Genomic DNA, 23146 nt, shown 5'->3' with positions numbered 1-23146 from the left:
TCAACAGTTCACTTCACTTTGGTTGTGCTCCGGCTGGAACCCTGACCAGAGCCCTGGCTTTGGTCCCAACAGGAGTGCCCTTCCCACCGATCAGGTTGTGGGGTGCCGGGCCCACAGCAGTCTTCCGCCCGCAGGCCGCTGTGGCCGGGCTTCGGGTCTTGAGAGATGCAAATGAAGTGGCGTGAAGGGTTGGGCTTTTTTTTTGTTCCTTAAAATGCAACGAACAAAAAAAAAAGTACAACAATCCAAACCCAACCATCTCGCTGCACGCTGGCTTCCTGGCCGGCTCCCCAGCGTCCGCACCTTCGTCCGCGTCCGCCCCGCGTCCGCCGCTCTGGGCGGGGCCCCCCTCCGCCCCGCCCCGCCCCGCCCCGCCCCCCGCAGGCCCGGCGCTCCCGGCGCGCGCAGCCCCCTGGGCGGAGCGGCCGCTCGGGACCCTCCCCTCTCCCAGGAGCACAGCGGCGGCGGCGGTTGGAGGCGCCGGAAGGACTCCTGCCGCCCCTCTCCCTCTCCTTCTCCCCGGGAAAGGCAAGACCCGGGAGGCGGAACAAAGGCGAATCCCGACCCGGGAGGCGGACCGAGGTGCTGGGGGAGGAGGGCGGCGGGGCGGGCCCGACAGGCCCCACGAGTCCGTTTTGCAGCTGGGAGACGGGCGTCCGCGCGGCCCCAGGCAGGCCCCTTCCTCCCCCGGAGGGCCTAGCTCAGTGCCGGCCGCCGCGCTCCTCTCGGGGAGCGGTGGGCCAGAGCTGCTGCCGGGGTGCGGGCTCGTTCCGGCCGGGCAGGCACCTGCGGGGGGCGAGGGGCTGGCCGGGAGCTCGGGGGAGCCCAGTCCAGCAGCGCGGCGGGAACCTGCGGGGCGCCGGGACCGGGGGCGGGCAGGGGCGGCGAGCGGTGGGTGGCCCGGGGCGGTGTGGGTCTCCTCCCGGAGGCTGCTCCGCTACCGAGCAGGCCCGGCTGCACGGCCAGCACCTCGCTACCGCCTAGAAAAGAGAAGGCGACCGTGAACCACAACCGAGAAGCTTCTTGGTACAGAAATCTCCAGCCTCCCCCAGGCTCCTGGCTTTCACCAAGTCTTAGCAGACTGGTTTTGTTTGTGGGGGACAATTAAAAAAACTGATGGTGAAGACTAAGAATCCTGTGCGAATGAATGCCTAACACCCTCTTCTTTGTTCTTTCTTTGCAGTAGCCTCCTTTGTCAGTCACAACCTGGGAGACAGTCACCCAGAAGAATACACCTGCTTGCAGGGACAGAGGTAAACTACAACACATTTCCCTACATTAAAAAAACAACAAAAACTCCCACTTCCTTTAGGCCCAGAACCTTTTAAAATTGCGTAAGATGTACCCTCATGGGTGACTTTTGTCTTTAAGTATTTTGTCAAAACTTAAAAAAAAAAAAAGATTCCAGATTTGGAAATTCTTTATGTGGCAATTACCTGATACGTGTTTTAATCCAGAGGTGTATATTGCAATGGGAGGCTTCAGCAGCATTTTGCTTTTTTATGTTTTTTTTTTCCCTTCTCCTGTGCCATGCTGCTAGAGCTTGTACAACAGGGCTTGACTTTTCTGACTACATAATAGATATTTAAAAGCAGAATTTCATTTACACAGGCACTCCCTTTGGTAGAATTTGATGTAGCTGTTGATTAACGGGTTATACTCATCTTGCACAAAAAGAAGACACATTTCTTTAGGCTTTCCCATCTTTCCCTAAAAATACCATCTTTTTTTGCACCAGCTGATGTACTAAACCTCCCTGCTAAGTCTTCCCATAACGTACCAGATTATTCTCTTCATTTTCTACGTTTATGATAGGGTGGTTACCTTGCCTTACTTCTGTTACAGCTTTTGTTCAGATATGCCCATTTCCGTGATATTGCTTTGTAGCTGTTATCCTATGTAATACTTGCTATGCTCTCCCTTGAAATTACAGTTCAAGAGTCCAGCTCTATTTTAGGAACATTCTTGGTTAATACACTCATGCTGGAACATAATGCTTTAAATGTATTTACAGTGTTTGTAAACATATGTAATTAAACCTCTATATTTATATAGTTTAGCAGTTTACAAGATTGTCACTTAATCTTTCCAAGGACATTATGAAGGTACTATAAAAATCCTTACTCTGTGAAGGGTAAAACTGGCAGTTAAACCAGGGGTGGAGAAGCTTTTTTCTGCCAAGGGCCATTTGGATATTTATAACATCATTCGTGGGCCATACAAAATTATCAATTTAAAATTTGCTTGTTATATTTGGTCAAACATTTAATTAACCCACCCCTAATGCCTTGGCAGGACCAGACCAAATGATTTTTCTGGCCTTATATGGCTCTCGGGCCAGATGTTTCTCACCCCTGATAAACCTAGGTATTTAGAAGCAGGTTCAGTGTTCTTTCCCCTTTGCTGGGGAACCTGTTACAATCTAAATTGTAAAAGTCATAGAATTTTATAAGGGCTTTAGAGAGCCCATGATTAAACTTCTCCATCTTATTAATGAGGATACTAAATTCTTGGCCCACTTCTTGGATAGTGCTAAGATGTAAGAATGGGAAAACTTAGATCCTGTGCCTAGCTTGCTGAGTATGATTGAGAAATCTCCTGGGGATGGGGGGAAAGGAGGTATTTTTTCACTTTTAAGGTTAGGTGCTTAGATGATCTCTAAAGTGTTTTTAAGCTCAGTACTTCTATTTTATTCCTTCCCCATAACTTTTATATTTCCTATATATATCAGTAATACACAGACACATACTAATATTAACTGCCTTAAACTGTTTTATATTTTAAACTTGGATAGACATGTTAAAGTATGCCTTGTTTTTTTAATTAAGCTCTATAAAAGTATGGCTCTGTTGTAAGGTTAGGAACTGTATGGAGAGGTGAGGCCCTCTCATCTCTTTGGTTAGAATTCATAAAGTAGTGTACCCTTTCTAAAGGGAATCTTGGCAGTCTTTTCAAGAGCCTTAAAAATGTTCCTAATCTTTGAGCCACCCAACAATACACTTAAAGGAATTATCAAAGGAAATAATCAGAGCTATGTACCAAGACTTTTCTACAAGATGTGCATTTAAATGTTGTAATACAAGAAAAATAACCAATAAGAGCATATTCATAAGATATACTAGCATGTTTTAGAAGGATATATAGTGATGGGAGAAATGCATATGATAAAATAAGAGAAAAAAGTGGATATAAAATTGTGTTATGCTACCAGTTTTGTTAATATGTGTATGTGTACAAACACACAAGATTGGAAGAAATATGCCAAAATAATATTAGAAGAAATGTACCAAAATAATAATAGCAGTTATTTCTTGCTAATTTAATTATGAATTTTTTTTTCTCCTGTACTTTAAGAAAGACATAAAAGCTAATTGCATGGATAGACTCTCCAAACTTCAGTATGGTGTCAACTTTATATGTCTTTTATAAGGCATTAATCATACCTTTAGAGCAGGGCTGTGGAATGGCCTGCCCATGGGTCACATGGCCCACGAAATCATTTGGTCTGGCCCTGCCAAGGTATTACAGGTGAGTTAATTAAATGTTTGACCAAATATAACAGGTTAATATTTAAGTTGGTAATTCTGTATGGCCTGTGAATGATGTTATAAATATCCAAATGATCCTTGGCAGAAAAAGATCCCAACCCTGTTTTAGAGTAACAGTATCTTTGTAAATGTGCTATATTTCTGGATTTAGGGCAGGAATTGACTTTTGGTTTATATTTAATCTTTATAAATATTTTAGAACCTTGGACTATCCATTTTTGTTATTCATAAAAGACATTGCCATTGTCATTACTTTGGGCTGGTACTAGATAACTAGAATAGTACTAGAATAGATTGCTGTGCCCACCTCTTGCTACAGTTAACCAATACAAGTGATCTTTGACATACAGAATAGTTATATTCAAGTTAAGCCTTCTAAAAGCAAATTCCTATAACATGAACTCTTTTTTTCCCCCCCATTTAAAGATATGTTTTTATTGATTTCAGAGAGAAGAAGGGAGAGGGAGAGAATGATAGAAACATCAACGATGAGAAAGAATCATTGATTGACAGCTGCCTGGATGCCCCATACTGGGGATTGAGCCTGCAACCTGGGCAGGTGCCCTGACCGGGAATCAAACCATGACTCCTGGTTCATGGGTCAGTGCTCAACCTCTGAGCCACACTGGCCAGGCAACATGAACTCTTTTAAATTAACCTCATTATATATGTAAATATATACATTTTTAAGCAAAGGCTGAATTGAAAATTTTTTGCTGATAGTTTAAATTATTGTATTTTCTGTGGCATAAGCATGGAGTGCTAACATGTATAATATAGCCAACCTAAAAATTGCTTTAAGTTTAGCACCATTAGCTTTCAACTTGATATATACTGTAGAATAATATGTGTATATCATTCTACACTGAACAAATGAACATTGTTCACACCAATTACATTTCCAATAGTCATCTCAAAAATAAGTTCTTATTAGTTGGTAGGTGGTACTTGTCAGTTATGTACTAAATGCCTATTTTCAGTTGGTGCAGTGAATAATTTTATCTAATACACCTAGCTAGGTGTCTATTGAATGCTAGACTTTGGCAGCACTTTCTGAAAACTGGAATTAACCTCAAATACAGAGTTAGATGATAGAATCTTTTAATAGGTACCAACCTGTTGGGATAATAATTTAGGTCAATGATTGCAAAGTTTATGGTTGTAAAGAAGACAATTTGTTTTATGGATAAGAATTTGCCACCTTCATATAAACCTGTTTTTCTGGGAGAAAAACCAGACATTTCTGGTTCTTATAACTTTTGCAGAAGTCAGTAGTTGGAACTTAAATTAACTTGATTTGAACTATTAACAGGTAAAGATAAATCTCTGGGTCTGGTTGATACCAGAATAGGAGAATAATTTAGTCTGTATGTATATTTCCCTGCAATTCAGACACACAGTTTATTCAAATTGATTTCATCTCAGTGGGGGAGAATGGGATTCAACACCATTTGGAGTCCATACAGATTTTTCAGTAGTTGTACATAAATGGGATAATGATATCTATTAGGTATCTTAAAACTCTACTGATTTAATACTGCAGACTTACAGGATTATCTATCTATCTATATGAAAGCCCAGCGACCATTACGGCGGAACGACCAGAATGACTGGTCACTATGATGCGCACTGACCACCAGGGGGCAGATGCTCAATGCCGGAGCTGCCCCCTGGTGGTCAGTTTGCTCCCACAGCAGGAGCACTGCTCAACCAGAAGCCAGGCTCAGGGCTGGCAAGCGCAGTGGCAGTGGCGGAAGCCTCTCCTGCCTCCACAATAGCACTAAGGAGCTGCGAGCCAAGTGGTAAGGAGCAAGCAGGCAGGCAGTTAGGAGCGAGGGGTCCCGGATTGCGAGAGGGATGTCCAACTGCTGGTTTAGGCCCAGTCAGGCCTAACCCGGCAGTTGGACATCCCCCGAGGGGTCCCAGATTGCAAGAGGGAACAGGCCGGGCTGAGGGACACCTCCCCTCCCCCCATGCACGAATTTTGTGTATTGGGTCTTAGTAGAATAATATCTTGGGTAATTATAAGGTGTCACAGGGAAAAGTATAAAAGGGAAAGAAAGATGAAAAGGGTGGGGAATAAGAAAAGAATAAGAGGAAATCAGAGATTTTACTCATTGAAACAAGTATGAAGATGATGAGTTAAAAGAAGAAACAAAGGAAAGAGCCAAGGTGAAATAGTGGTACATATAAGAGAATGAAGAAAAGAGAGAAAAAAAACACACCCCCAGTTTTTCTGAGTGGTCTGAACTAGTTAGGGAACAACTAGTTTTTGAGAATATCACCTTAGTCCAAAAACTGGAAACTGAACTTTCTGGTAGGTGGGCCTTCCAAGCTGGTGGACCTTCTGTACTAGCTTCATTTTGCCTTGTTTACTAGGAATCTGATTAGAAATATCTGGAGGGAAATTTCTAATTAGTCTATATGGATTCATAGTTAACTTTTGTATTGTGTTTGCAAGAGCTACATAACAATTACGTAAGCTATTTTATTTATTATTTTTTAATCCTTACCCAAGGATATGTTTATTGATTTTTTTTTAGAGAGAGAAACATTGAATGCACCCCAACTAGGGATCGAACCCACCACCTTTTTGGTGTACGGGATGATGCCCCAACCATCTCAGCCACCTGGCTGGGGTAGATAAACTATTTTTAGATATAGAAATATGCGATATCTTAACTTGAATATTCTTTTTTTGAGATATTGGAATGCTTAATCTTTGTCGTTTTTTTTAATTTAATAAATCTTTATTGTTCAGATTATTACAATTGTTCCTCTTTTTTCCCCCCGATAGCTCCCCTCTACCAGGTTCCTACCCCACCCTCTGCCCTTACCTCCCCCCCCACTGTCCTCATCCCATAGGTGTATGCTTTTTGTCCAGTCTCTTTCCACACCCCACACTCCCCTTTTCCCCCAAGAATTGTCAGTCCACTCCCTTTCTATGCCCCTGATTCTATTATATTCACCAGTTTATTCTCTTCATCAGATTTTTTATTCCCTTGGTTTTTAGATTCACTTGTTGATAAATATGTATTTGTTGTTCATAATTTTTATCTTTATCTTTTTCTTCTTCTTCCTCTTTTTAAACAATACCTTTCAGCATTTCATATAATTCTGGTTTGGTGGTGATGAACTCCTTTAGCTTTTTCTTATGTGTGAAGCTCTTTATCTGCCCTTCAATTCTGAATGATAGCTTTGCTGGGTAGAGTAATCTTGGTTGTAGTTTCTTGCTATTCATCACTTGAATATTTCTTGCCATTCCCGTCTGGCCTGCATAGTTTCTGTTGAGAAATCAGCTGACAATTGTATGGGTGCTCCCTTGTAGGTAACTAACTATTTTTCTCTTGCTGCTTTTAATATTCTCTCTTTGTCTTTTGCTCTTGGCATTTTAATTATGATGTGTCTTGGTGTGGTCCTCTCTGGATTCCTCTTGTTTGGGGTTCTGTGCGCTTCCTGGACTTGTAAGTCTATTTCTTTCACCAGGTGGGGGAAGTTTTCGGTCACTATTTCTTCAAATAGGTTTTCAGTATCTTGCTCTCTCTCTTCTTCTGGGACCTCCATAATTCTGATGTTGGTACGCTTGAAGTTGTCCCAGAGGCTTCTTACACTATCTTCAACTTTTTGGATTCTCTTTTCTTTTCCAGTTGAGTGTTTTTTGCTTCTTTGTATTTCAAATCTTTGACTTGGTTCTTGCAATCCTCTAGTCTGCTTTTAGGTCTCTGTATAATACTTTTTATTTCAGTCAGTGCATGCTTAATTTCTAGTTGATCCTTTTTCATATCCTGGAGGGTCTCGTTAAATTTATCAGCCTTTTCTAGGAAATTCTTTTTTTTTTTTTTTTTTTTTTTTATCCTTTTTTTTTTTTTTTTTTTTTTTTTTTTTAATTTCTTTATTGATTAAGGTGTCACATATTTGTCCTCATCCCCCCATTCCCATCCCACCCCTCTCCCCACGCATGCCCCAATCCCCTGTTGAACTTAACCGTTGGATAGGCTTATATGCATGCATACAGGTCCTTTGGTTGAACTCTCCCCCTCCCCCCCACCCTCCCCCTACCCTCCCCTATCCTCCCTCTGAGGCCCGATAGTCCGATCGATGCCTCCTTGCTTCTGGTTCTGTTCTTGTTCCTCAGTCTATGTTGTTCATCATTTCCCCTAGATGAGCGAGATCATATGTCACTAGATATATACTAATAAGCACTGAATGTGAGACGAGCAATAATAGTTATGCTGACAGGCAAATGAATCAGTCTGTAGCGAGCTTCCCCCTGGACCAACAGTTCTTTTGAGACTCAATTTCAATGTCCAGTAGTTCCTTATGTGTACATGTCAGCACTGACCCCCCAGCTCTGGATGGTGGACAAATGGCGGTAACGGAGGTCCGACTCCCTCTGGTTTGGTCTCGGCCGAACCCAGGGGCACGGCGTCACCCGGACTAAGGGGCACATGGCCTCACCCATACCCAAGGGGCGCGTGGTCTCACCCGGGCCTGGGACCCAGCCTCACCCGGATGGATCCAGGGGCACACGGCCTCACCCGGACCCAGGCTCTGGCTTCACCCGGACCCAGGGACACTTGGCCTCTCCCAGACCCAGGGCCACTGGGCTCACCCGGGCCTAGGTGCACGAGGCCTCATCTGGATCCAGGGACACATGGTCGCACCCGGACCCAGGGACGCTTGGCCTCTCCCAGACCCAGGGCCACTTGGGCTCACCCGGACCTAGGTGCACGAGGCCTCATCTGGATCCAGGGTGACATGGTCGCACCCGGACCCAGGGACGCTTGGCCTCTCCCAGACCCAGGGCCACTTGGGCTCACCCGGGCCTAGGTGCACGAGGCCTCACCCGGATCCAGGGACACATGGTCTCACCCGGACACAGGGACGCTTGGCCTCTCCCAGACCCAGGGCCACTTGGGCTCACCCGGGCCTAGGTGCACGAGGCCTCATCCGGATCCAGGGACACATGGTCGCACCCGGACCCAGGGACGCTGGGCCTCTCCCAGACCCAGGGCCACTTGGGCTCACCCGGGCCTAGGTGCACGAGGCCTCATCTGGATCCAGGAACACATGGTCTCACCCGAACCCAGGGACACTTGGCCTCTCCCAGACCCAGGGCCACTTGGGCTCACCCGGACCTAGGTGCACGAGGCCTCATCTGGATCCAGGGACACATGGTCACACCCGGACCCAGGGACGCTTGGCCTCTCCCAGACCCAGGGCCACTTGGGCTCACCCGGACCTAGGTGCACGAGGCCTCATCTGGATCCAGGGACACATGGTCACACCCGGACCCAGGGACGCTTGGCCTCTCCCAGACCCAGGGCCACTTGGGCTCACCCGGGCCTAGGTGCACGAGGCCTCACCCGGATCCAGGGACACATGGTCTCACCCGGACACAGGGACGCTTGGCCTCTCCCAGACCCAGGGCCACTTGGGCTCACCCGGGCCTAAGTGCACGAGGCCTCATCCGGATCCAGGGACACATGGTCGCACCCGGACCCAGGGACGCTTGGCCTCTCCCAGACCCAGGGCCACTTGGGCTCACCCGGGCCTAGGTGCACGAGGCCTCATCTGGATCCAGGAACACATGGTCTCACCCGGACCCAGGGACGCTTGGCCTCTCCCAGACCCAGGGCCACTTGGGCTCACCCGGACCTAGGTGCACGAGGCCTCATCTGGATCCAGGGACACATGGTCGCACCCGGACCCAGGGACGCTTGGCCTCTCCCAGACCCAGGGCCACTTGGGCTCACCCGGACCTAGGTGCACGAGGCCTCATCTGGATCCAGGGACACATGGTCGCACCCGGACCCAGGGACGCTTGGCCTCTCCCAGACCCAGGGCCACTTGGGCTCACCCGGGCCTAGGTGCACGAGGCCTCACCCGGATCCAGGGACACATGGTCTCACCCGGACACAGGGACGCTTGGCCTCTCCCAGACCCAGGGCCACTTGGGCTCACCCGGACCTAGGTGCACGAGGCCTCATCTGGATCCAGGGACACATGGTCGCACCCGGACCCAGGGACGCTTGGCCTCTCCCAGACCCAGGGCCACTTGGGCTCACCCGGACCTAGGTGCACGAGGCCTCATCCGGATCCAGGGACACATGGTCGCACCCGGACCCAGGGACGCTTGGCCTCTCCCAGACCCAGGGCCACTTGGGCTCACCCGGGCCTAGGTGCACGAGGCCTCATCAGGATCCAGGGACACATGGTCTCACCCGGACCCAGGGACGCTTGGCCTCTCCCAGACCCAGGGCCACTTGGGCTCACCCGGGCCTAGGTGCACGAGGCCTCATCTGGATCCAGGGACACATGGTCTCACCCGGACCCAGGGACGCTTGGCCTCTCCCAGACCCAGGGCCACTTGGGCTCACCCGGGCCTAGGTGCACGATGCCTCACCCGGATCCAGGGACACATGGTCTCACCCGGACACAGGGACGCTTGGCCTCTCCCAGACCCAGGGCCACTTGGGCTCACCCGGGCCTAGGTGCACGATGCCTCACCCGGATCCAGGGACACATGGTCTCACCCGGACCCAGGGACGCTTGGCCTCTCCCAGACCCAGGGCCACTTGGGCTCACCCGGGCCTAGGTGCACGAGGCCTCACCCGGATCCAGGGACACATGGTCTCACCCGGACCCAGGGACGCTTGGCCTCTCCCAGACCCAGGGCCACTTGGGCTCACCCGGGCCTAGGTGCACGAGGCCTCATCCGGATCCAGGGACGCATGGTCTCACCCGGACCCAGGGACGCTTGGCCTCTCCCAGACCCAGGGCCACTTGGGCTCACCCGGGCCTAGGTGCACGAGGCCTCACCCGGATCCAGGGACACATGGTCTCACCTGGACCCAGGGGCGCTTGGTCTTTTCCAGACCCAGGGGCACGTGGCCTCACCCGGGCCTAGGTGCTCGAGGCCTCACCCGGATCCAGGGACACATGGTCTCACCCGGACCCAGGGACGCTGGGCCTCTCCCAGACCCAGGGCCACTTGGGCTCACCCGGGCCTAGGTGCACGAGGCCTCATCTGGATCCAGGGACACATGGTCTCACCCGGACCCAGGGACGATTGGCCTCTCCCAGACCCAGGGCCACTTGGGCTCACCCGGGCCTAGGTGCACGAGGCCTCACCCGTATCCAGGGACACATGGTCTCACCCGGACACAGGGATGCTTGGCCTCTCCCAGACCCAGGGCCACTTGGGCTCACCCGGGCCTAGGTGCACGAGGCCTCCCCCGGATCCAGGGACACATGGTCTCACCCGGACCCAGGGACGCTTGGCCTCTCCCAGACCCAGGGCCACTTGGGCTCACCCGGGCCTAGGTTCACGAGGCCTCACCCGATCCAGGGACACATGGTCTCACCTGGACCCAGGGATGTTTGGCCTCTCCCAGACCCAGGGCCACTTGGGCTCACCCGGGCCTAGATGCGCGAGGCCTCACCTGGATCTATGGACCCCTGGCCTCACTCGGACCCAGGGGAGCGCGGCCTCCCCCAGACCCAGGGGCGCTTGGCACCTCCGCAAGAGTCCCGCCTCTCCCCGCAGGCATCTGGGTCTCCCACGGGTCCCCAGAAGCTGGATTTCAGTGTGATGGAGAGCTAATCTCCCCTAGGTTTGGAACAAAAGCCCCTTTCCCCCGCCACCAACCAGACCCACGCGCCTCCACACCTCATCCCCTCCGATTTCGCTGGTTTCCTCTTCCCTCTTAGCTATAAATCTACCATTCAGCCATCTCTCCTGTAGTTCTGGATGGCAGAGGCTCTGTCCTCCATTCGTGCCCCTGAAATTGCTGTGCGCGGTGGAGTTCGCATTTCCTTTGTTTAACTTAGCCGCCTTCTTGATTCTCCTCTGTCAAAATGGCTTAAAGGGCTTGAATGTAAGATGAGAACTCCTAAGAATCCTCCAAATCGGTGTTGGCGGCCTCCGGGGCCTCGAGGATCTCACTGCGCAGTTCGGCCAGGTCGGTGGCGCGGATGCGCCCCTCCTGCAGAAAGATGGTCTCTTCCTTCACAGAGAGCCGCTGCGCCGAGTCCGCGGCCGCCGCCACAGCAGCTGCTGCGGCGCCCACGAGCCCATGGCTCCGGCTGCGGTGCTGACTGAGAGGAGCAGCCGCCCGGTCTGGAGAGACGCGAGCAGCAGTCGCCACCCTCACTAGTCCATGTTCCAGTTGTATTTCCGAAACTGCCATGTGAGGCAACACATCAGCCTTCACCTCCGCCGTCATCTTTTTCGAATTCCCCAATTTGTTCTTCTTAATCCCTTGAATTCAGTCAACTCTACTGAGGTCTAGTGGCGCCGGGAGGTGCACGTAGAGGGCGCCCGGGCCTCCGTCCGGTGTGCGGGGCGCGCGGCCCGCGGAACCAGGCGCGCGGGGGCCTCGCGGCGGGGATGGGCGCTGGGCGGCCGCCGGTCTCCGGGCGCCGCTGCCGCCGCGGCGTCCCCAGTGCCCCGGGCCGGGCGGCCTGCGGGGGCGGCGCAGTTGCGAAACTGAGTGAGTATCTACAGTTAAGTCTTGATTGTTGTTGGTGTCACTAGGAGGAATTGTCCTCCAGGCCAATTGTCCATGAGGACCCTCTTTGTCTATATAGGAAGAGTTGCTGTGCAGGAGACATGAGGCTCCTGTGTCTGTGTCCCTCTGTATTCCTTGCAAACACCTCTGAGAGAAACGCGCCCTGGAGTTTCGCCCGCTGCCTGGAACTGGGTTTCAATGTAGTTGGAACTGGGTCCTTCCCAGCAGGGCCATTCAGTGGCGCAGGCAACAGTCCCTCCTCTGCGCGCCCTCCCGTGTGCGCCTCTGGAGCCGCCGCTCCTCTGTGCCTCTGCCCCACAGGCCAAATTCATTCCCCCAGCATGTGCCTGGCTTCCCAGGGTTTCGCCCGGAACTGGGGTTCAGTGCAGTCGGAACTGGGGTTCAGCACAGTCCAGAGCCCTTGTCTCCTTCCCGCTAGGGCAGTTCAGTGGCGCAGGCAACAGTCCGTCCTTTGCGCCCCTTCGCGCGCCTCTGGAGCTCTGCCTTCCGCCGCTCCTCTGTGCCTGCGCCCCACAGCCCAGATTCATTCCCCCAGCCTGCGCCTGGCTTCCCAGGGTTTCGCCCGGAACGGGGTTCAGTGCAGTCGGAGCCGGCGCTCAGCGCAATCCGGAGCCTTTATCTCCTTCCTGCCAGTGAACGCCGGCCAGGCCGTCAGCCGCCCCTTCCTCTCCGGCTCCATCCTCCCCACAGGCGCGCGTGCTCGTGTCTCCGTCCGTTTCTCCATACCTCAGGCTTTTGCGGCTCCCCCGACTGTCCCCGTGGCCTTCTCCTTCTCCCCAGCTGTGGGCATTTCAGTCCGCCAGCTTTCCTGTGGTTCTGGACGATGACCGTTCTGACCTCTAGTTGTATTTTTGAAATTGTTGTGCCCGGCTGCGGGTTAGGTGTTTAACCTATGGCGCCATCTTGGTTTCTCCCCTAGGAAATTCTTGAAAAACCTTATAACCATGGTTTTGAACTCTATATCCAGTCATTTACTTTCCTCTATTTCCTTCATTTGTGACCTGCCTCTTTGTCTCCGCATTTTAGCTGCTTCCGTGAGTTGATGGAGTAGCTTTGTGTGCTAGGTGTCCTAGCACGGCCCAGTGGCTCAGCCTCCCCAGTTACCTGAGGTGGACACTCTTGGTGCACCCCTTTGTGGGCTGTGTGTGCAGTCTTGTTGTAGTTAAGCCTAGGTTGTTGTTAATATCACTGGGGGGAGTTGACCTCCAGGCCAATTGGCTGTGAGGATCAGCTGTGTCTCCACTGGGAGAGCTTCTGTGCTCAGCTTGGATGGGGCGGAGTCTCAGGGCTGAGCAGACAGCCTTGGTTTCCTGTCAGCCCCGCCCTACAAGGCCCCTGTGTCTCAGTGTCCCCCGGCAATGGCTGCACGAACCTCTGAGAGAAGGCTGCCCTGAGTTTCGCCTGCTCCCAGACAGTCCAGTTTCTCCCCGAATGAGTCTCGGTACCCAAAGTGTCACCCGTAACTGGATTTCAGAGCAGTCGGGAGGTTTTGTTTTCCTCCCGAACGAGGAAGCTAGAGCGCCGCGAGTCAGCCAGCTGCGTATTCAGCCGCCCGCCCTTTCTGCGTGTATGGGTCTCCGCACCTGTCCTCCACAGCTCCTCTGGGTCACAGTGTCCTTTTATCTTTACTTCTAGTTGTAGAATTTCCACTCAGCCAGTTTTCCGGTGGTTCTGGATGATGTCTGCTCTGTCTTCCATTTGCAGTTTTGAAATTGTTGTGCGAGGCAGCTGTATAGGTGTTTACCTATGCTGCCATCTTGGTTTCTCAGCACTTTGTCCTGTTTTGATTAAGTAAGTTATGAAATGGTCTGTAAAAGCCAGAATGAAGTGTAATAACACATTGACATAAAGTACTTAAAAGCTTTGTAAATAATTTTCACATATTATTACTTTTCAAAACAGTTGTACAATGAGGACAGAAACTAGTATGTGTAAATGTTTTGTCAAAAATCACTGACTAAGAGCCAGACAAATAGAGTATGTCAGTCTCCTCACAGACCTGTATTCAGAGATTCTGAATAATATATTTTTTAATTTGAATATACTATTCCAGATTAAGCTCTTTTGTTGTGATGCTTAGCATATTTAATATTTCTGAAGTTTTCCTTTTTAGCTCAGTATGGTTTTCTTATAATTGGCTATCCTTTTTAGTTTTCTTTTTTTGCCAACTTTTTTCTTTTTCATTTTACTTTATTGATATTCATTTATTTATTTATTTTAAATATATTTTCATTGATTTCATAGAGGAAGGGAGAGGTAGAGAGAGAGAAACATCAATGATGAGAGAGAATCATCTATCAGCTGCCTCCTGCATGCTCCCCATTGGGGATCAAGCCTGCAACCCCGGGCATGTTCCCTGACTGGGAATCTAACTGAGACCTGGGTCATAGGTCCACATTTAACCACCGAGCCATACTGGCCAGGCTACTTTGTTGGTTTTTGAGAGAGAGAAAGGGAGAAACATTGATTGGTTGCCTTCTGCATGCTCACCCACCAGGGATCAAACCCGCAACCTGGTTTTGTGCCCTGACTGGGTATTGAACAAGCCACCTTTTGGTGTAATAGGACAACACTCCAACCAACTGTGCCACACCAGCCAGGGCTCTGCCAACTTTTTAATTGTGAAAATTTTAAAATATTCAGAAAAAAATAAATATCCTTATTTACATTCAGTAATTATTTATTGGATCCTTATTAAGTTTCAAGAAAGCTGCCCTGGCCGGTTTGGCTCAGTGGATAGAGCATCAGCCTGTGGACTGAAGGGTCCCAGGTTCGAATCCCGTCAAGGGCATGTACCTTGGTTGCAGGCACATCCCCAGTGGGGGGTATGCAGGAGGCAGCTGATCGATGTTTCTAACTCTCTATCCCTCTCCCTTCCTCTCTGTAAAAAATCAATAAAAATATATAAAAAAAAAAGTTTCAAGAAAGCATTATTAATGGATCTCATATAAAATATAATACACTATACTACTTGAAAATAAGCTTAATTGGTGTGCTTAGGGGAAGTGATTTAAAAAAGAAAAAAAGGTGATCCCTTTTATTCTAGCATTGTTCCAAGAGAAGATTGGTATCTCAGTGTAGTAGAGCTTCTCATATTTAGCTTTGTCTGTGAACTCAATTTCAGTATTTGTTATCTAGTTACTTGTTAGGTATTTGGATACTGCTTTGAAATTCCTGAATTCAAAGATGCCTCAAAAGCCCTAACTGGTTTGGCTCAGTGGATAGAGCGTCGGCCTGCAGACTCAAGGGTCCCAGGTTCGATTCTGGTCAAGGGCATGTACCTTGGTTTCGGGCACATCCCCAGGAGGGGGTGTGCAGGAGGCAGCTGATTGATGTTTCTCTCTCATCAATGTTTCAAATTCTCTAGCCCTCTCCCTTTCTGTAAGAAAATCAATAAAATATATTTATAAAATAAAGGGGGGGGGTGGAAATTTGGTTTAAATCTGTAAGATATGAAGTATAATATATTGGTTTTTCTTTTTGTTCTTAATGGGATTTGGAAAGAAATCATGGGTAATATTTTGAACAATTTTATATTGCTATCAACCAGTGAAATTAAAATTTTATAGGAATGTTTCTTTTAATAAATAGGTTTTTATTAAAATTAACTTTTGCTTAATGAATAAAAGAACACCTTTTGCATTGTAATGATTTTGGGTTGATTTTTAAAAACAAAGGACTTGTAGGAGGGAGAAGTCTTAATACACACAGACAGCTTTAATATCTATTTTATTGCTCCATTCCTTTGTATTAGCTTTTCCATTTTTAATATTTTGTTTTGTTTTATATTTATAGAGACTGTTGAAGCTATATCTATATAACCATTCCTGGTAGAATTGTTAATGTAGTTTTCCTTTAGTGGAGATACCTTGAAAATTTGCTTATAACTAAATCTGTTGTTCTGTTATACAATTGTGTATTTGTCAAAATTAATACAACTGTACTCCAAAGAGTGAATTTTACTTATATAAATGAAAAAGTATATTTAAACTATAAATGTGTCAGAAATACATAGTTGAAAAACAAAGAGGTGGTAGACAACAAGGTATATATTTATTTACTTTCGTTGTTGCTATAAAACTTGGGAAGTTTTTGCCCTGGTCATTGTGGCTCGGTTGGTCCTGTGCACCAAAAGATTGCAGGTTCAATTCCTAGTCAAGGCATATACTTTGGTTGGGGTGCATTTGGCTATGGGATTAATGTTTCACCCTCCCCCTCTCCCTCTCTCCCTTCCTCTCTCTAAAAGTCAATAAGCATGTCCTTGGGTGAAGATTTAAAAAATAACAAAACTTGGTAAATATTTGTTAGGAAAACAGATTTTGGTGCTTCACAGTTTTGGTGCTTCACAGACATTTTGATATCCAGAAACATAGTCAAAAAAAGAAATGAATCTTGGGAAACTTGGTTGCCTTTATACACTTAATTTGACATTGGTTAAGTCAAAATTTATGACTGAACAATAATTTTGTTACAATAGTTTCTTGATGTTAGTAGAGCTTATCTTCTCTATTAGGAAAATTAGCCCCCAAAAGAGGAGCTACGTACTTTAGTTTCTTCAAAACTTTATTGATTTCTTCAGATTTTATGTGTTAGAAAATTCTAAAGTTAAGAAAATTCTATAAATTCCTTTACTGTAAAGCATACTCTTCAGGTAGTTAGACTAAAATCTTACTGTGTCTTTTCATTTAAAACTTTTAGTTTTTACTCAGAGAGGAAGGGCGGAAGGAAAGTTGGGAGAGGGCGAGGGGGAGAGAGAAATATCCATTGGTTGCCTCCCTCATTCACCCTTTGGTGTATGGCACCACACTCCAACCAACAACCACACCGGACAGGGTTTCATTTAAAACTTTTGAGGCAGTAAACTTGCCATGGTTTCTTGGATTAGAATATTATGTCTCAGTTTCCTCTAAAAGTCAGCTATGGAAGTGGTCACATAGTTTTTTGTTTTGTTTTGTTTTTTGAAAAATATATTTTATTGATTTTTTTACAGAGAGGAAGGGAGAGGGATAGAGAGCTAGAAACATCGATGAGAGAGAAACATCGGCCAGCTGCCTCCTGCACACCCCCTACCGGGGATGTGCCCGCAACCAAGGTACATGCCCTTGACCGGAATCGAGCCTGGGACCTTTCAGTCTGCAGGCCTACGCTCTATCCACTGAGCCAAACCGGTTTCGGCGGGTCACATAGTTTTGTCATAGAGAAAGTTTTGAGTATAAAGCTAAGTGATGAGAAAGTAAAAGTATTTAAAGTGAATGAAAATAAGAATCTTTAAATTATAAACCAAAATTTGTATGCTATATTATTAAAAATGGAACAATAGGGTCTATCATAATTTTGATGCAATTTATAAAAAAGGGACTTTGCAAATAGTAATTTTTTTCTCTGGTTCATTTTAAGAGTTGTAAGTTGATTATGGCTTCGAGATGACTGTTTATTATTTCTAAATTTTCCTCTGTGTGTCATTTTCCTTTTTACTTTTTATCATGCTTAATTGCCTTAAAATTCTTTTTTGGCTCCCATTGCAGTATCCTTCTCAGTTTTCTTCAAAGTTTCTCTTTGCCATTGTTGCTCTTTTTCTTCTCCTCATCTCAGCCAGGCATCCTTTTTTTCTTTCTTTCCTTCCTTCTTTCTTTCCTTCTTCCCTCCCTCCCTCCCTCCCTCCCTCCCTCCCTCCCTCCCTCCCTCCCTCCCTCCCTCCCTCCCTCCCTTCCTCCCTCCCTCGCCTCCCCTCCCCTCCCTTCCCCTCCTCCCTCCCTCCCTCCCTCCCTCCCTCCCTTCCTTCCATGCTTGAATAGGATTCACTGGAAATATTAACCTGGCAAGGATAAGTAAAACCTGCTAATTTCCTATTTTAACTGCATACTCCAAAATCTAGCCTTAGCATAGAATTCATAGGTGAAAGATGATAGAAGTGATAAAGTGTGGAACCAGGACTAGGATCGGAGGGTATTCAAGTTTTCCCTCCTGACTAGAGTCAGTGTTTTACAGCTAGCACAACAGTCTTCATAGCTATTCTCTTCCAATGCTTTTCAATGGTTGTATGATTTGTCTCACAAAAGAGTTTCTGAAAAATCAGCTCATCACACATTTGCCATATGACACTAAATTTGACAGAATAATCTTTGCTTTAGTTCTACATACTAGTATATTAGTATATCTTTCACAACTTAACATAAAACCATAAACTGATTATCCCTGCAAGCTCAGCTTATCTTTTAAATACTATTTATCTTCTGGATTGTAACTCTAATTGTGACTCTTAAAATTACTGTTAAAAATTATTTACTTATTTTTTATTATAAGATGGCCTTCTGAATGTTAGACCCTGTTTTTTATTACTTTGGTGATAACATTACGTGTGTGTGTGTGTGTGTGTGTGTGTGTGTGTGTGTATCCCTAACTACAACTGAATGAGGACATTTATAGCACTATTTAAAAATTTTAGGATAGAAGTTTTAAAACGTTCATATAAAAATAAATAAACTTTGCATTGAGAAGCTTTTGTTTACATGTGTACAGTACAGTAGATATTTACTGTATTATAAATGAAAAAAAGTTAAGATACTAATTTAAATAACAAGATAAATCTATTACATGTTCACATAAATAATTTGTGAAAAACAACTTTTTCGAGACATTTGTGAGAAGAGTGGCATTGGTTTACATATAGGTCTCTTTTAATGAATTAGTTTATTTATTTATTTATTTTTTTATTCCTTACCAGAGTAAGGATATTTTTTCCATTGATTTTTAGAGAGAGTGGATGGGAGGGGAAGGGGAAGAGGGAGAAAAGGAGAGAGGGAAGAGAGAGAGAGAAAGAGAGAGAGAGAGAGAGAAAGAAAGAAACGATGTAAGAGAGACACATCAATTGGTTGCCACATGCTCCAATCAGGGGGGAAGGATTGAACCTGGAACCTGCAACCCAGGGTATGTGCCTTTGACTGGGAATCGAACCTTGACCCTAGGGTGTGCAGGCCTATGCTTTAACCACTTGAACCACTTGTGTGAATTACTGTTTAATAGAAAACATTTGGAGTCTTTTTTATCTGCCTCTGCTGTAGTAAGTTCTTTTGGCTGAAATAAACAAAGAAAATAAAATCTGACCTTGCACAGATATGTAGATGATGAGGGGAGGAATATTTTAATAGCCTTTTCTGATAATTGGGGATCTTTGGTACTGTACCATAAGTCAACAAGCAGTAGTTTCTTAAAGGTTAAGTTGCAGTATGGAATCTGAAATCATTTTTTTTTTAAATATATTTGGTCTTTTGATCTTTCACCCATGCGTAATTTGTAACATGCACTGGTGATTGAACTTGTTCATTCACTGTGTTGTGCAAATCTTGACATATTTTATCATATAGTAATCTTCCCACTAAAAAACCCCCATATTTATTATTATCACCATTTCTCTCACTAAAAGTCTTTAATTAATGGGAACTTATCAAGCTCTTAAAGGACAATGATTTCCAAAAGTTTAGTTTTCACCAAAAAACTCAACTTTTATCATTGGGAAGAAATACTGTTTTTTCCCTTGAAGTGATAGGCTCATTTTATTCATTTTCAAGATGTCTGCCAGATACCTAAATTGAAATGGCCATAGTTTTATTACTTGTTCTTTCAAGTAACAAAGGTGTTCCATGACAAAAACAGTTGGTTCATTTCAGCTTGCAACTCAGTCACATAAGTGTTTTTCCTCCAGGCAATTATCTGCTGGTATGTGGCAGAAATGCTGTGTGTTTACTTCCTAGTTTATCATACAAGGATCAAGATTTAATAAAATGAATACTTGTTACTGCTTTATCAGGAACATTCTTAAATGAAACTGGCTACCCCCAGTTTGATGTGGTGGTGAGAGGAATACAGACTCAACAATACAGTTCGGTACTATGTATTGCCTTGATTCCTGCTAAGTTTCCAGCAGCCTCACCATTGCTTTTACAGTGTAGTGGTTAACACGGTGCCAAAAGCAAGTAACATCTCATTATTATTATGAAAATAGTATTGACCTCACGGATGCCCTGAAAGAGTCTTAGTGATACCCAGGTTTCTGTCCACCACATTTTGAAAACTGGTGCTCTAGATAGTACAAGATGGCTTTGATTACTGCTCTGCTATTTTAAAAATGCATTTAATTCTCTAAGGAAGAATGAATTGCAACTCTCTCATTTTATGTCTTTACCTATCATTTTAATAATTGTAATTTTGCCTTTGAAAAGGAAAAATGCCATATTTATCTATATTTTTATTGATTTCAGAGAGGAAGGCAGAGGGAGAGATAAAAACATCTACGATGAGAAAATCATTGATTGGCTGTCTCCTGTACAACCCCCTACTGGGGATTGAGCCCACAGCCCGGGCATGTGTCCTGACCAGAAATCAAACCTTGACCTCCTTTTTCATAGGTTGATGCTCAACCACTGAGCCACACTGGCCAGGCAAAAATGCCATTTTAAAATAAGTCTGCATGAGAATACATGCTTGGCTTTATATTTCTGTGCTGCTTTATTTTAAATAGCACATTTTATAATTGTGGGCCCAGACTAAAGAACTCATTCTACTCCGACACTGAGTAGCTTTGTTTCTGACAGCAGTAGTCAGCTCTCTGTTTTAAAACAATCACTTGGGTGCTGCTGGCTCAACTTGCAGTTGTCCTAGTCCTAACCCATCTCAGCCAAAGACTTGTTGGGAAGCCCACACAAAGGCCTTGTGTACAGGGAGCCCTTCTAATAAGGAGTGTGTTCTCGTCCCAGCAGATTAAATCTGCTTTGGTGTGCATTCCCTTCCCAGATTTCTTACTTATTTCCTTTGTTTGCCCTGTTATTTCAGTGAAAGGTTATTTTTAATATATATGAATATAGTTTCTTCTAATTATTACATAGTGCAAGTGGAGGAGATTACTGGAATAAAATAAAATGTTTATTTCTCTATGGTAGGATGTGATGGAGCTGCTTGAAGAAGATCTTACCTGCCCAATCTGTTGCAGTCTGTTTGATGATCCTCGAGTTTTGCCTTGCTCTCACAACTTTTGCAAAAAATGCTTAGAAGGGATCTTAGAGGGGACTGGGCGGAACTCATTGTGGAGGTCCTCTCCATTCAAGTGCCCCACATGCCGTAAGGAAACTTCAGCCTCTGGAGTCAATAGCCTGCAGGTTAATTACTCCCTGAAGGGTATTGTGGAGAAGTATAACAAGATCAAGATCTCTCCAAAAATGCCAGTGTGCAAAGGACACTTGGGGCAGCCTCTCAACATTTTCTGCCTGACTGATATGCAGCTGATTTGTGGAATCTGTGCTACACGTGGTGACCACACCAGACATGTCTTCTGTTCTATTGAAGATGCCTACGCTCGGGAAAGGGATGCCTTTGAGTCCCTCTTTCAGAGCTTTCAGACCTGGCGTCGGGGAGATGCTCTTTCTCGTTTGGATACCTTGGAAACTAACAAAAGGAAATCTCTACAGTTACTGACTAAAGATTCAGATAAAGTGAAGGAGTTTTTTGAGAAGTTACAACACACATTAGATCAAAAGAAGAATGAAATCCTGTCTGACTTTGAGACCATGAAACTTGCAGTTATGCAAGCCTATGACCCAGAGATTAACAAACTCAACACCATCTTACAGGAACAACGAATGGCCTTTAACATTGCTGAGGCCTTCAAAGATGTGTCAGAACCAATCATATTTCTGCAACAGATGCAGGAATTCAGGGAAAAAATAAAAGTAATCAAGGAAACCCCTTTACCTCCCTCTAATTTGCCCACAAGCCCTTTAATGAAGAACTTTGATACCAGTCAGTGGGAAGACATAAAACTAGTAGATGTGGATAAACTTTCTTTGCCTCAAGACACTGGCATACTCATTGGCAAGATTCCCTGGAGCTTTTATAAGTTTGTAGTAGTCATTCTGCTTGGCCTTCTCATTTTCTTCAGTCCTACTATATTCCTAGAATGGTCTTTATTTGATGAGTTCTCAACCTGGAAAGAACATCTTTCACACTTTAGTTCCTATCTGACTAAGTCGCCTGATTTTGTAGAACAATCAGTTTTTTACTGGGAACAGGTGACAGATGGATTTTTCATTTTCAGTGAAAGATTCAAGAATTTTACTTTGGTGGTGCTGAATAATGTGGCAGAATTTATGTGCAAATATAAACTATTATAAAATCTGTTGTAAGTGCATAGTTTTCTGTTTTTTGTTAGACATTTGTTAGAGAACAGAGTGGTAGTTCAGATTTGGTCAAAGATTCCAGTCAGATACTTTACTTCAAAAGTAATAACTTACATATGCCTTTCAAATTAGGTAGCATAAAGATAAAAGTGAAATTTAATTGTACAGTCCTGAACCCTCCTTCCTTTTTAAAGAGTGCTTTTGAAATAAGTATCATTACTTCCCAATATTGTGTTTATGCTATGTAAAAAGGGGAGGTGAAAGAGCACATGATGTAATACTATATTGATGAGGTAATGTAATAGTGATTGTATCTAATAAAGACTACTCTTGTAAAGCGATTTTTTTTTTTTTTTTTTTAAGGAAACAGGTGGATTGGATTTCCAGATTTTTCTGCCAAGGGTAGACTTTCTTTTTTGCTAAAGTGTAAATCATATAAAGTGCAAATAAAAAGTGGCATATTCTTGTGATAAGTGTACATTTTTAAGAGGGTGGAGATTTTAGCTTGCCCTTTTCTCCTGAGGTATTATAAATTTATCACTAAAGGAGTTCGGTGATAAACTACAGAAGTGTTAGGTGGCTGTACAAGTGAAAGCATAGGTTAAAAAAAGTAACATGGTAAAAGCAGGAAATGGGAAAGCCTCCTTTTACTGACAGCTAAGTGTGGGTTGTCCCCAAGTATCCTGGCAACCGTACAACCAAGCAAACCACTTGCTTGAAGAATTTAAGAGTAGTAAGACTTTTGACAATAGAGAAGACAATCTGTCAGCTACTATAAAGTACAAAGTAATCATTAAACATTAATGCTGTCCAATCTGTTCACATGAGGTAAAGATACCCTATCTCCCAAAGAATACTTAATTTCCTTGTTAAGAATTCAGGGAAAACAAGAGTG

General features: G+C 45.5%; 1 protein-coding gene and 1 long non-coding RNA gene across 5 annotated transcripts in view; one reads left to right on the top strand and one right to left on the bottom strand.

Annotated features, from left to right (window-relative positions):
* Window positions 1-458: 458 nt before the first annotated feature.
* On the top strand, window positions 459-22251 carry TRIM13 (tripartite motif containing 13). 4 transcript variants are annotated; one of them, XM_028161378.2, is made up of 3 exons: window positions 459-528; window positions 1184-1253; window positions 21019-22251. In XM_028161378.2, the coding sequence occupies exon 3, from the start codon at window positions 21025-21027 to the stop codon at window positions 22243-22245; it is 1221 nt and encodes a 406-aa protein (XP_028017179.1). In that variant the 5' UTR covers window positions 459-528; window positions 1184-1253; window positions 21019-21024; the 3' UTR covers window positions 22246-22251. The 4 variants fall into 4 exon arrangements, with proteins under 4 accessions (XP_028017179.1, XP_054575764.1, XP_054575763.1 ...); XM_054719789.1 differs by lacking the exon at window positions 459-528 and adding an exon at window positions 889-1026; XM_054719788.1 differs by lacking the exon at window positions 459-528 and adding an exon at window positions 3359-3528 and having other exon boundaries at window positions 1200-1253.
* LOC114235340 (uncharacterized) overlaps window positions 545-23146 on the bottom strand; it is a 118704-nt gene continuing 96102 nt past the window's right edge. Inside the window, exon 5 of the long non-coding RNA XR_008556726.1 lies at window positions 545-980. This is a non-coding gene — a long non-coding RNA (uncharacterized LOC114235340). The remainder of the gene's footprint in view (window positions 981-23146) is intronic.

This window comes from Eptesicus fuscus, chromosome 8 (genome assembly GCF_027574615.1).
Source record: "Eptesicus fuscus isolate TK198812 chromosome 8, DD_ASM_mEF_20220401, whole genome shotgun sequence".
NCBI classification, from domain to species: Eukaryota; Metazoa; Chordata; class Mammalia; order Chiroptera; family Vespertilionidae; genus Eptesicus; species Eptesicus fuscus.
The sequence above is the reverse complement of the archived record's forward strand: the minus strand, read 5'-3'. Positions and strand labels throughout refer to the sequence as shown.